Source organism: Trachemys scripta, chromosome 1, assembly GCF_013100865.1.
Source record: "Trachemys scripta elegans isolate TJP31775 chromosome 1, CAS_Tse_1.0, whole genome shotgun sequence".
In the NCBI taxonomy this organism is placed as follows: domain Eukaryota; kingdom Metazoa; phylum Chordata; order Testudines; family Emydidae; genus Trachemys; species Trachemys scripta.
In genome coordinates this window covers 87,153,196-87,165,843 of record NC_048298.1, presented here as the reverse complement: position 1 = coordinate 87,165,843, position 12,648 = coordinate 87,153,196, and the positions used below count along the sequence as shown (strand labels likewise).

Here is a 12,648-nt window from a genome sequence, read left to right as displayed (position 1 = left end):
TTTACTGATAGAACAGCAGATTGTTCATTCCTCCACTCCACCCTGGAAAATGCAGGCCTATTCCTAGTTCTTGCTTCCTAGTTGATGAAGGAGGTAGGTGCCTGACTGGCTCAGTTCCTGTGGAACTGGTGATTTTAATGCTGCTGAGATTTAATTTAACTGTATTTATTACATAATTGATTATGTTTGGGCGCCTGGTGACTTGGATAGGCATCGTTATTATATTAAATATAAATAAATAAATATCCCACAGTCTAATAGTTTTGCAACTAGGAATGTTTCCTGAGAGCCAGCCTAAATTTTCTTCCCTTTGCTCAGTTTCTCCCCATTCCTTCCCCTTCTTGATATTTACCCCTCCCCCACAAATACTGTTATCACTTCTATCCTGAGGCATTGGTTGGTCCAGCTATAATTATTTAGTAGTTTTAGTCTTTCTTCATATATAATGCTATGTGATGGAGTAGTTATTTTTGGGTTCAACAATATATGGGTAGCTTTAATGTCATTTGCTCACAGAATGAGTCCTAAGGCATCAATGACCATTAGATACACCTTTGCCATAGCACAGGTTTTCACAGAAAATGAACAAGTTCATGCATTGTTTCCGAATCAAACATTTGTTGCTTGTTTGTTTATGTTTAGCTTTACGGATTCATGTAAGTGGGTCTACTATTGCCATCCTGAAGAGGACAGACTGCCATTTCCAGTATAAAGTGAGAGGAAAGACTTACCTGAAGGTAACGTATACCATGCCTACAAACACACAGGAATGAAACTTCTTCTTCGAGAGATGTCCCTGTCGGTGCTCCACTCCAGGTGTTGGTGCGTCCCTGCGCCTTTGCTCGGAGATTTTTGCAGCAGTACTCATAGCGGCCACGCATGCTCAGAGGCTGCCCCCCGCTGTGAGTCTAGGTTGATAGTATGCATGCGTGGCCGGTCTCCTCAGTTCCTTCTCTACCGTCCCCGGCCTGAGACGGAGCTCATTAGACTCGTTAGGAAATCCCTCACTCTTGCTACAATTACCCTTTTAGTAACTAGTTTGTTGTCTGTTCTTTGTTAGTGTAGTTAATTACCTCGTTTATCTGTTACAAAAAAAAAAAAAAAATTCTGTCAGCCGCGGCCGCTTCGGCCATGCCGGGCTCCACAGGCTTCAAGCGCTGTGCTACATGCAAGGAAGCTATCCCGCTATCAGATGGCCACTCAAAGTGTATAAAATGTTTGGGGGAAGCCCACATTCCCCAAAAATGTGCCCACTGCCGTAAACTCAGTTCCAGGGCACGGAAGGACAGGGAGCTTAGACTTAAACTGCTCCTCCTGCAAAAGTCTATCGGGTCAGTTTCAGACCCAGGCACTGAATCCGGCTCCACTACCCGCCACAGCCCCCCTGCCTCAAAAAAACTGAAAAAATCTACAAAGAAGGGGCAGCCTTCTTCACCAAAGAAGGTTATGAGGCACAAGGTTTCTCCAGGCAGATCAACGGTCTCCCTGCCTGTGTTTCCTCGCCTCAGCAACTTTGATGAGCCGGGCTCCTCAGGAACCGCACGAAAGCCACCTGAGGCTGCGGCGGCGGCGCGAGGTTCCGGTGCCGAGGCATCAGGCTTCCAGTTGCGTGCCTCTATTATGGCACCGTTCGGCACCGCGACGGACGCGGTGCCGACATTTTACAACATGCCTGATCCCCTGCAGGCTGATGTTGCCTGCCCGGCACCGACCGCAGCACCGACCCCCGCGGTGCAGCCTGAGAGGGAGGTCACAGGCAAAACTCCTGCTCAGAGGAATGCTCCCGCACGGCAGCCTCCCCCTGCTCAGCTTTCACCTCACGCAGGAGCCTCACCATTTCAATTTACTCAAACAGCAGATCTCCTGGTATCACCTATCCTGCAGTCTCCCCTGATGAATGCTCTTCATGTTCAAGAAACATGTTCTTCTCCAATGCCTGAGTCAGGATCTGAGCAGTCTTCCTCCAGTGAGGAGGAAACTGATCCACAGGGAGTTTTTTCTCCATATCAAGACTCCCACTCCCAGACCCCAGGCAATAGAAGTTATAAGAAAACTACCTCATCCTACTCTCAGGATCCTGCCTCCTGGGGGGTGAACCCCTGGATGGCACCACCTATGCCCTACCCACTACCGTGGCAATATTGGACACCATGGGCATCGTACCCTCGGGAATACGTGCGCTATGGCAATTCAACCAGGAGCAACACCGGTCCAGCGCTGCCACCTGACGAATATGCCAGTGACACGAGACACCTGGCAGCACAGTCACACTTCCAGGATAAACCTAGCCCTGCTCCTATTCCAGCAGAGCCGGAGCTAACACCTGAAGAAGCATTACTTCCCCTTCTTCCGACACCGTCGGATGACTATGCAAAATTCCAGGACCTCTTTAAAAGAGTTGCCAGTGACTTGAGAATTAACTTGAAGGTAGTCACTGAACAACAGATGAGCTAACGGACATCCTACAGCCCCCTTCTTCCTCCAGGGTGGCATTACCAATTAACGTAGCCCTTTTAGAACCCGCTAAGTCCATCTGGCAGACTCCAGCTACAAACCTACCTACCTGTAAACAAGCGGACAGGAAGTACTTTATTCCTCCAAAGGGTTCTGAATTCCTTTTTACTCACCCGGCACCAAACTCATTGGTAGTAGACGCCGCGAACCAGAGGGCTAAACAACAGTATTCCCGTTCCGCCCCAGCCAACAAGGACAGCAAACGCTTGGACCTCTTTGGTCGTAAAGTATACGCATCCTCGACCCTACAATTTTGTATAGCTAATTATACTGCAGTGCTTGCAAAATACGACCACAAAAACTATAATAAATTCATGGATTTTATTGATGACATTCCAGAACAGAAAAAACAACAGTTCACAGCTCTGGTTTCCGAGGGACAAAGCATATCACGCACCGCTCTTCAAGCGGCCCTCGATGTAGCCAACACTGCAGCAAGATCGACCGCGACAGCAGTAGTCATGCGACGGGGTTCATGGCTCTCCTCCTCTTTTTTTCCTCGAGAAGTTCAGAGCACCATTGAAGATCTTCCCTTCGACGGTGACAAACTTTTTGCTTCTACCACGAACGATGTGCTTCATTCAATGAAGGACTCAAGGGCAACCCTCCGGTCTTTAGGTCTCCAGACACCTATGACCAGAAGACGGCAATATAGATACCAACCGTACCACCGTCCACGCTATCCCACATTTACACAACATTCCCATAGACAGCAGGAACAACAACAACAACAACAACGTCAAAGATCAAGATTCCAGCGCCATCGTCCCAAATCTGCAGGGGCACCTCAACCCCCTCCAACTAATAGGCAGATTTGAAGCCTTGGTCAAGGGCTTAGAAAACAGCGTTCCCACTTCAGCCAACACACCTATCTTTGGACACCGCCTACGACCATTCTCCCACCAATGGAAGAACATTACCTCCGACAAGTGGGTCATAGAGGTAGTTACAATTGGATACACCATCCCCTTCCTCTCCTTGCCTCCCTCCCACCCACCCTCCCTGTCCCTCTTCAGGGACCTTCTCACGAGCAGCTACTCCTCCAAGAAGTGCAACATCTCCTTCATCTGGGAGCAGTAGACATCGTGCCAGAACGACACAAAGGGAAGGGTTTTTACACCCATTATTTCTTAACAGAAAAGAAAAATGGGGGATGGTGACCAATCCTTGACCTCAGGCAGCTCAACAAATTTGTCAAAAAGCAAAAGTTCAAGATGGTTACCGTCACTGCCTACCTCAGGAAACAAGGGGTCATAGTATTCCCTTACCTCAACGATTGCCTCCTCAAAGCCTCAACGTTCGACGAGGCTCTCCGGTTCACGCGACCCACCGTCGATTGTTTCCTATCTCTTGGCCTACAAATAAACAAAAACAAATCCACATTACGCCCCACCCAGCACCTGGAGTTCATAGGAGCAGACCTCGACTCCCGGACGGGGTTGGCATCTCTCCAACCCAATCGCTTCAACTCCATAAGCCAACTGGCCACAATAATTCGCAACAGTCCCCAGGTGACTGCCCGAGACTGCCTACAAATACTAAGTCACATGGCCTCGTGCACTTTTGTCGTCCAGAATGCACGTCTCTACATGAGGTGCTTCCAAGCATGGTTGGCCACGGTTTACAGACCGAATGTGCACTCTCTAAACAAGACTCTCTCCCTACCTGTCCGAGTCAAAGATTCTCTACACTGGTGGACAGTTCACTCCAACCTCTGCTCTGGAGTCCCGTTTCTTCAGCAGGCTCCATCACTCATCCTGACCACCGATGCATCTCTGACAGGCTGGGGTGCACACATGTCTCACCACACAGTACAGGGGCTATGGTCGTCAACCGAGACCTCCCTGCACATAAATGTCCTAGAACTTCGAGCTATTCGCAATGCGTGCCGTCACTTCCTGCCACTAATCAAGAATCACCACATACGCATAATGACAGACAACATTGCATGCATGTTTTATGTAAACAGGCAGGGAGGAGCTCGATCCCATTCGCTGTGCACAGAGGCTATGAAGCTCTGGAATTGGTGCATTGCGAACAACATCCGGGTATCAGCCGCCTATCTTCCCAGGGTAATGAACACCACAGCGAATGAACTAAGCAGACGCTTCCCATGGGACCACGAGTGGGAGATAGACGAGAAAACCATTCACAATGTATTCAGCACTTGGGGTTACCCAACAATAGATCTTTTTGCAACTACAAAAAAAAAAAGAAATGTCCCAATTTCTGCTCCAGAGCAGGACTGGGCAAACATTCCCTGGGAGACGCATTCATGATCTCATGGCACCGAAACCTACTCTATGCGTTTCCCCCGATACCAGTTCTCAACAGGGTCCTGATAAAAATACGAACAGACCGAGCCAAGGTGATCCTCATTGCCCTGTCGTGGCCCAGACAACCGTGGTTTCCGTTCCTCACCAGAATGTCGATTCAACCACCAATCTCCTTGCCTCTCATTCCGAACCTCCTATCACAACAACACGGCCGCTTTCTCCACCCAAATCTGTCCATGCTTCACCTCAAAGCCTGGTTCCTACATGGTTTTCCCAAAGCGAACTAGATTGCTCTGAACAAGTTCAAAAGGTGCTCCTACATAGCAGAACACAATCTACTCGCACGACCTATCTTCGAAAGTGGAAACGATTCACACATTGGTGTTCCGCTAAACACCTTTGTCCCACGTCGGTATCTCTTTCGCTCATACTTGACTATCTATTGGGCCTTAAGCAATCCGGCCTTTCTTTCAGCTCCATCAGGGTCCATTTAGCTGCTATTACAACTTTTCACGACAGAATTGATGACACGTCTGTTTTTGCTCATTCTATCACCAAGCGTTTCCTCAAGGGACTACAAACCCTATACCCAGACATTAAACCACCTACCACCCCTTGGGACCTTCGTCTAGTACTGTCTTGCCTAATTCAACAACCATTTGAACCCCTAGCCACGTGCTCCCTTTTACACCTCTCGATGAAAACAGCATTTCTAGTGGCAATTACCTCTGCCAGACGGGCAGGAGAAATAGCAGCTCTTATGGCAGACCCACCATATACGCTATTTTTTAAAGACAAGGTTACCCTCAGATTACACCCCACATTTCTTCCAAAGGTGCACTCGTCATTCCACATTAATGAGCCAATACACCTACCGACTTTTTTTTCCGAAACCACACGCGAACTCGTTCGAAGCCTCAATGCATACACTAGATGTACGCCGAGCCTTGTCCTTCTATTTGGATAGAACCAAACCTTTTAGAACTTCTTCCAGACTTTTTGTCTCCGTTGCGGAGCGCTCCAAAGGTACGCCTATTTCTACCCAGAGACTTTCGAACTGGATTTCCCAGTGCATCCGGTTGTGCTATCAGATGAAGAAGGTTACACCTCCAGACGGCATCAGAACACACTCCACTAGATCTCTGGCTGCCTCTGTAGCATTCTTACACAAAGTTCCCCTGGCTGATATTTGTAAAGCAGCCACCTGGTCCTCGGAGCACACATTTGTTAAACACTATGCCCTTACTCAAGGCCCTCTATCTGACGTACGTTTGGGCAGGGCTGTACTATCCACGGCGTTCCTATCAGATCCGAAGTCCCTACCTCCTTAAGATACACGGCTTTTAAGTCACCTGGAGTGGAGCACCCACAGGGACATCTCTCGAAGAAGAAGAGGAGGAGTGCAGTAACTGACGTTCTTAGAGATGAGTGTCCCTGTGGGTGCTCCACTACCCACCCTCCTCCCCTCTACTTCGGAGTTGGGGTAGCCTCCGTTGTAGAGAAGGAACTGAGGAGACCGGCCACGCATGCGTACTATCAACCTAGACTCACAGCGGGGGGCAGCCTCTGAGCATGCGTGGCCGCTATGAGTACTGCTGCAAAAATCTCCGAGCAAAGGCGCAGGGACGCACCAACACCTGGAGTGGAGCACCCACAGGGACACTCATCTCGAAGAACGTCAGTTACTGCACAGGGTGAGTAACCTCCTCTTATCTAAAGGTATCATACACCTTAGATGTTCACCTATCTTAAACAAACAGCAGGAGAGAAAGAGAGACGTATCTGTTGGTAATCCAGCCACAGGGTGATGGAGACACCACTCTAGAGTTAATATAGCCATTGGAAAAGCATTTGAAGCATAAGTCAAGGCAACACAGATGTCCTGGAAGTACTGTAGGTGAAACATATCATTGGTAATAAAAATGTGGAGAGGAGGCAGTGGTGAATGGGCCTGGTGGGAGAGGCCTATTAATTTGCTCACCTTTGCTTTGTTACATTTATTTGTTTCAGTTTATAAAATTTGATAGGTGCCCATCCTATGCTCTGTGTGCCTATTACATACAGTAAGCAAAGACAATACAACAATCATATAATACAGTATAACATAAAATATATAAATCATATATTGTGCCTATCTAATCCCTAAATTGTGCTTCTTTCTTCTCTGACATATTAGGGCAAAGGAACTGAGATTACCTACTGGCTGACAGGGGTGAAGGACCAGCAGTATAATCTCCCAACACCTCCTTCTGTGTAAGATGTTCTTTATTTGTGGGAAGGGAGAAAGAAGCTCTCAGGCCTTGCACTTCAGTCTTCACCAAAAGTGCTGAAGTGCACTTCTCCCCTCAGAATTTTTAACTTACTATACTTTTTGCTATTCCTTGGGCTCATGTCAAGGACATAGGCGCCAACTTTCTGCGGCGCCGGTGGGTGCCCACACCCCTCCTCCCCCGGCCCTGCCCCAACTCCAACCTTTCCCCGCCCCTGGCCCCGCCCCCATTCCAACCCCATCCCCACCCCCAAAGTCCCTGCCCTAACTCCGCCCCCTCCCTGCCCCTATTGGATCCCTTCCCCAAATCCCCGCCCCGGCCCCGCCTCTTCTCCCAGCACGCTGCATTCCCCCTCCTCCTCCCTCCCTCCCTGCCCAGCGAATCAGCTGATTCACAGCCCAAGTGCTGGGAGGGAGTGGGGAGAACCAGGACGCAGCAGCGCGCTCAGGGGAGGAGGCGGAGGTAAGCTGGAGCGGGGGGGGCGGGGAGCTGCCGGTGGGTGCTGAGCACCCACCAATTTTTTTCTGTGGGTGCTCCAGCTCCGGAGCACCTACGGAGTTGGCGCCTATGGTCAAGGACAGAGCAGTGTATGTGCATATGAACACATGCAAATATACATAGCTGTGATGGGTCAAGGCCAGATGGCTATAGGAAAGTAGTGAGAAACAGGTATGTTAGCCCCAGGCTAAACAAATCCCTGTTACCATGGTAACCAAATGGCAGTTACTCCAGGTTTATCAAGACACCTGGGGCCAATTAAGATCCTTCCAGAAAGCAGTGGAGACAGCTAGGTTGATTGGGACACCTGAAGCCAATCAGGGGCTAGCTGAAACTAGTTAAAAACCTCCCAGTTAGTCAGGTGGGTGTGCATGTCAGGAGCTGTGGGAGGAATTTGTGCTGTTGGAGAGACTGAGCAGTAAACCCCATATCAGGCACAAGGAAGGAGGCCCTGAGGTAAGGGTGAAGTGGGGGCTGCTGTGGGGAAGTAGCCCAGGGAACTGTACATGTCCTGTTTCTAAAAGGTCAGCTACCATAGCTGATACTATTAGGGTCCCTGGGCTGGAGCCCGGAGTAGAGGGTGCGCTTGGGCTCCCCCATTTGCCCCCCCTCCTTGATTAATCACTGAGACTGGGAGACAACAGATCCTGTGCAAGGGAGGATAGCTTCTCCTCACCTCCCTCACTGGCTTATGATGAAAATGGCTCGGTAGGCTGTGACCCTTGTCTCTAGAGAGAGAAGGGCTACGTGGAGGGTCACAGTGAGGCTCTGAGGCTAGTGAAATCCGCCAGGAAACACGGGACCCCGGAGACAAGGACAGAGCTTTGTATGTGTATATGAACACATGCAAGTATACATAATAGCATTAGTTCTGGGATTGCTAATAGGCTTACATACTTTACTGGATCAGGGCCTTGGATGGGAGACATTCAAGGAAAACGCACCAGAAAGGGGTGTTGATTTAGTAGGTGCAGGTTCAGATTGGGGGGGAGGGGAAAGAGTGGTGGTAGTCTCCCAAACTTTACCCCCTGTCCGAGCTCCAATCACTTTTAATGCTAAAATGAGATGCCAATCACAATAGAATGTGCAGATTTCATTATGTAATTTCCCTTCTTTTTTTCTTGTATGATTTGATCAATAGTGAAACAGTTAATAACATTAACATTAAACTGTCATCACCAAGCTTCAGACTCTATACCAAAATGAGATGAACGAGAGCAGTTCACACCTCTTAGGGTACATCTACACTACAGGGGGGAGTCGATTTAAGATACGCAAATTCAGCTATGTGAATAGCGTAGCTGAATTCGGCGTATCGCAGCCGACTTACCCCGTTGTGAGGACGGCGGCAAAATCGACTTCTGCGGCTTCCCGTCGGCAGCTCTTACTACCACCTCCGCTGGTGGAGTAAGAGCGCCGATTCGGGGATCGATTGTCGCGTCCAGACGGGACGCGATAAATCGATCCCCGAGAGGTCGATTTCTACCCGCCGATTCAGGCGGGTAGTATAGACCTAGCCTTAGTTACCATTTTAGGTTGCCTGCAGACTCAGGCACCTCTTTGTTTATATTGGGTTCTCATTTTAAAGATTAACTTCACAAGCATAAGATCTAGAACAGTGGTCCCCAACCTTTTTCGTCTAGCGGATGCCAGATGACGAGCCACGGAGGACCATGGCGGCGGATGAGCATCCGCCGAAATGCCGCCAACAAGTGGCAACGTCAATAGGCGTCGTCGCCGAAATGCCGCAGAGAAGCAGTGTCATCCAGAGGCGTCGCCGCCGATTTTCGGCATTTTGGCGGTGACGCCTCTGGATGACGCTGCTTCTCGGCGGCATTTCGGCAGATGCTCGTCCGCCGGCCAGTATGCGGGTGCACTTAGACGGCATGCGCCATGGCACCCACAGGCACTGTGTTGGGGACCCCTGGTCTAGAGACTTAATTTTTAAAACCTTCTAAACAAAACTTCAGTTTCTGGAGCATAAGAGAGGAGTTACCAGGAAAAAATACTAGGTTGATGTCCTGGTTTAATCAGACCCAAGTAGGTAACAGTCTTCCTTTTGAATTAACACTGAGTCAGTTTCCAAAGTAAAGGGGTGTGGTGACAATGAAGTGCTGCCTTTCAGAAGTGACATAAAATTGAGTTCCTGACAACTTGTGGTAATTTAAGATGTTCTTTGCTCAATACAAAGGGGATTAGTTCCAGTGACATGATCAAATTCAAGTCTGGCTGATTACATTTTTCCAAATTAGTTTCAGTGAGTTATGGAGTTCTTCTTCTTCATTTCCTATCCTAACCCATTGTGTAGTGTTGCTGTGTTCTATTTACGCAGCTGTTGTGATCCACCTCAGAAGTGACTGGGTTTCAATACAGATTGAAGTAATTCCTTTACATACTGTATATGGTAGTTTGTAAAACACATTGGGAACTTTTGGGGTGAAAGGCACTAAATAAATGTAAGATACTATTTATTATTTTTATTGCAAAAGTTTTGAGAATTAAGTCATGTCCCATTGCACAAGTTCAACACTCCTCCGATTCATTCATATCTACCTGAAGCAGAAGAGACTGCCCTTCTCTCAGGGTAAGAGGTGATTTTTGTCAGGATCTTTCTAGACCAGAGAGCATCCAGTTTTCTGAAAAAACAACAAGGAGTCTGGTGGCACCTTAAAGACTAACAGATTTATTTGGGCATAAGCTTTTGTGGGTAAAAACCTCACTTCTTCAGATGCACAGAGTGAAAGTTACAGATGCAGGCATTATATACTGATACATGGAGAGCAGGGAGTTACTTTGCAAGTGGAGAACCATTGTTGACAGGGCCAATTCAATCAGGGTGGATGTAGTCCACTCCCAATAATAGATGAGGAGGTGTCAATTCCAGGAGAGGAAAAGCTGCTTCTGTAATGAGCCAGCCAGTCCCTATTCAAGCCCAGATTAATGGTGTTAAATTTGCAAATCCAGTTTTCTGGATAGTTTAAAATCCCACGCACTCTTGAGAGACTTGTTGTACAAACATTCATCTCTGGGCTTGGGAAATGATATTCCTGGCCTACTTTCTTCAGTACATTTCTTTTCTAACTAGGCACTTTTTTTAACCTAAAGAAATTTTTAAAAGAGCAGGTTTTTTAATTGTTCTGCATGGGACATACCTGTGAAAATCATACATGTCCCATGAATTTCTGGCAGAGTGGCAATTCTAAGAATACTGCCACTATTTTGAGAGACACCTGCAGCTGAATATTACAGATATTTGGAACTGGGTCTGGTCACAGAGTCAGAGCCATAGTCCATTTCAACTGGGTTTGGTTCAGGTTTTTCTTCTCTTCATTCCAAGTGACTTCACGGACTCTAGAGGTGGGAGATTGTGATTCTAAAGCAAACTTCCTTGGCAGAGATAGTAACCCATATTGTCAGGAACTGTCACAAGTAGGTCCTGAATTGGATTTCTATGTCCAATTAGAATTAGTTCCATCTCATTAGTATATTGAGGGCTTCTGGAAAGATGGCAGAATAGAATTGTCTAAAAATGGCTTGTGAACTGAGGATCCTAGTTACCTGTACTGCATGAGTCACTGAAATCTTTCCTCTCCTGCTATTTCCAGGGAGAATCAGCAGCGGTTGCAAGATGACTTAGCAGGGATGATAACAGAGTCTCTGGAGAAAAGGCAATCTGAAGGGGTCCTGGTGCGTGAGCCTTCCCGGGTGGCGAGCTACCGAAAAGGCACCCTAGAGTACCTGCAGTTGGCCACCACAGAAAACTCCGGCACCCATCTGTAAAACTAGATGTCTAGTGTGACATAAAAACCATGTACAGGCTACAGAAGATACTACATGGAGGCTGGAGATTTGCATTCTCAGGGAGAGCTGCGGGGAAAACAAGACTGTTCTCTCTTTGGGAAATGTCTCTACCACTTGGCTTTTTAATCAGTGAATCAGATAAACCCTTTGCTGTGGTGCCAAAATGTAGTTGCCTCTATGCTTGCTGCATCTTCCCAATCACCTGATTGCTTCACCCAGGCACATCCACCCTGATTTGGGGAAAGAGAAAATATTGTCTAATATTTTTAAAATGTGATCAGCTGTTCAGTGACCCATTTCCCAAAGTCTTCTCTGTAGAGTCTTAATTTATCGTGATTTTAAACTTAGTGTTTAACTTGTTGTTATACTAAACAGAGATTCTTCCTTAGCTCAAGTGGCAACAGACTATGTTTTTGGAGATAAATATTATGGGTTCCATCCTCGATGCCTTTCATGTACAGGTTAGCACAGACCCCATATTTGCAGCCACCAATGTATTACATTTACAGTCCCTGAATGCAGTTTTTATTAGACGTTTCCTCTCCTGCATGGTTGGGGTCATTAATTCCTGCATAAGTCCTTTTATTTAAATAGTTACACCACGGATGAATCAGTTGGCATGTGTTATTGTTTGTCTCCTGTCCACATATTCCAGTCCTGTGCATTTCCTTTCTACCTATAGCATGGCAAATTCATATTCATTTACCCTCACTTAAAAATATGTACTCTGTTTCTAAGTTGAATTTATTTAGCTTCAACTTCCAGCCACTGGATCTTGTTATGTCTTTGTCAGCTAGATCAAAGTGCCCTCTACTATCAGAAATCTTCTCCCCTTCTGCTATTTCAATCCCAAATTGTTCCTGCTTGTTTTAAAAACAAACTGCAAGGCATTGCATTCCAAATGGCTTAGTGAGACATACTTCTGCCCCCAACTGGAGAAGATTTTGGTTGCACCTTTCACTTGCTCATTTGAAGTCATCTCACCAAATACAACCTACAGCTGTCTTTGATCAGAGTATCAGAGTGGTAGCCGTGTTAGTCTGGATCTGTAAAAGCAGCAAAGAGTCCTGTGGCACCTTATAGACTAACAGATGTATTGGAGCATGAGCTTTCATGGGTGAATATCCACCCACATGCATCCAATGAAGTGGATATTCACCCACGAAAGCTCATGCTCCAATACATCTGTTAGTCTATAAGGTGCCACAGGACTCTTTGCTGCTTTGATCAGAGTGAGAGCCTTGTGTTAATGAGTTATCTACATTTCCTCCTACTGAGTTTGTACATCT

The 12,648-nt window shown here is 47.2% G+C and overlaps 1 protein-coding gene across 1 annotated transcript in view; it reads left to right on the top strand.

The window, feature by feature from the left end:
* Window positions 1-12,410, top strand: part of LOC117879505 (heat-stable enterotoxin receptor-like) — a 33,308-nt gene extending 20,898 nt beyond the window's left edge. The window contains exons 9-11 of the mRNA XM_034774747.1: window positions 643-737; window positions 6,967-7,043; window positions 11,164-12,410. Of these exons, the coding sequence (XP_034630638.1) occupies window positions 643-737; window positions 6,967-7,043; window positions 11,164-11,338 (347 nt within the window). The 3' untranslated portion in view covers window positions 11,339-12,410. The remainder of the gene's footprint in view (window positions 1-642; window positions 738-6,966; window positions 7,044-11,163) is intronic.
* Window positions 12,411-12,648: the final 238 nt, after the last annotated feature.